We start from the raw sequence: 1210 nt of genomic DNA on the forward strand, positions 1-1210 counted from the left end.
CGCCATGCAGGCCTCGGCGATGCGCTTCATGGCGACCGTGCCCGCCTCGAAGCAGCACCGCTCGGCGTACCCGTCGACGACGGCGAGGGCCGCGTCCGCCGCGGCGCCGTCGCGCGCGAGCGCGCCGGCGAGCGCCGCGCGCGCGGCGGCCCAGTCGAGGTCGCCGCAGGCCGCGCCGGCGGCGACGCGGTCCTCGTCGCCGATGGCGCCGCCGATCGTCGGCGCGGCGCAGCGCCGCGCGGCCTCGCCCGCCGCGTAGGCCCGCGCGGCGGCCGCGGCGGTTTCGGGAGGCCGCGCGAACGCGCCGCGCTTGGCCAGGGCCTCGACCTCCGCGACGCACCGAGCGTCGGGCTTCTTGGCCCGGAGCAGGCGCTGCAGGGCGTCGCCGGTCCGCGGCGCCTGCGCGACGGCGGCGAGGGCCGGGAAGCGCTGGGAGACGACGTCCAAGGCCTTGAGGAGCACGGACGTGTCGTCGGCGCCGACGAGCACGACGCCCTCGGGACGCGGCTCGCGCTTCGGCCGCTTGCGCTGCTGCGGCGGTGGTTCAGGCACGTTGGCTGGACTAGGCGCGGGCTCGTTCGAGGAGTCCATCGTTGACGAGGTTTTGAAACCAGAGTCCTTGAACCAAAGCTGAACCCGATCGCGATCGCGATGGCCGACGGCAGCCCGCCCCCCCATTACGAAGAAGTCGGACAGAAGCCCCCAACATCAGGCAAGCCCGCCTTGAACATCTACCGAGACAAATCCAGCTCCGACAAGCCGTACAGAACGTGGTCCGACAAGAAGAAGTGGCATGCTCTCGACGGACGCACGTTGTGGCAGCATAACGATGGGACAAACATGAAGGGTCACCTCCCGCTGGCACAGCCCGTGGAGCAGGCGCAACCAGCGCCCAAGAAGGCAAAGACTGAGGGCGCACCGGCACCGGCACCGGCGCCGCCGCCTGCGCAGGCCGCGCCTGCGCCGGCCGCGCCTGCGCCGGCCGCGCCGGCTGGCGACGCCTTGGGACTGGATGTCGGAACTGAAGTGCGAAAGGCGCTGCGAACCCTCAAGCAGACGAGGAAGTTTGGCGAGGAGCAGATTGAAATCATGGTAGAGGTCGCCCGTGAGGTGGTTCAGGCGGAACGAGCGCGCGCGCAACCTGAGATCGATGCTTTGAAGCAGCAAAACTCTGAGCTAGAGGACACGCTGACGCGCGCCGCTTCCGACG

At 70.8% G+C, this 1210-nt stretch overlaps 1 protein-coding gene across 1 annotated transcript; it reads right to left on the reverse strand.

The window, feature by feature from the left end:
* Positions 1–70: 70 nt before the first annotated feature.
* On the reverse strand, positions 71–591 carry AURANDRAFT_69431 (hypothetical protein; the record flags this gene model as incomplete). The annotated part of the gene is made up of 1 exon (XM_009045200.1): positions 71–591. A coding segment is annotated over one exon (521 nt), but the record flags the coding sequence as incomplete, so codon positions are not given.
* Positions 592–1210: the final 619 nt, after the last annotated feature.

The sequence above is a fragment of the Aureococcus anophagefferens genome (assembly GCF_000186865.1).
Source record: "Aureococcus anophagefferens unplaced genomic scaffold AURANscaffold_1771, whole genome shotgun sequence".
NCBI lineage: Eukaryota > Pelagophyceae > Pelagomonadales > Pelagomonadaceae > Aureococcus > Aureococcus anophagefferens.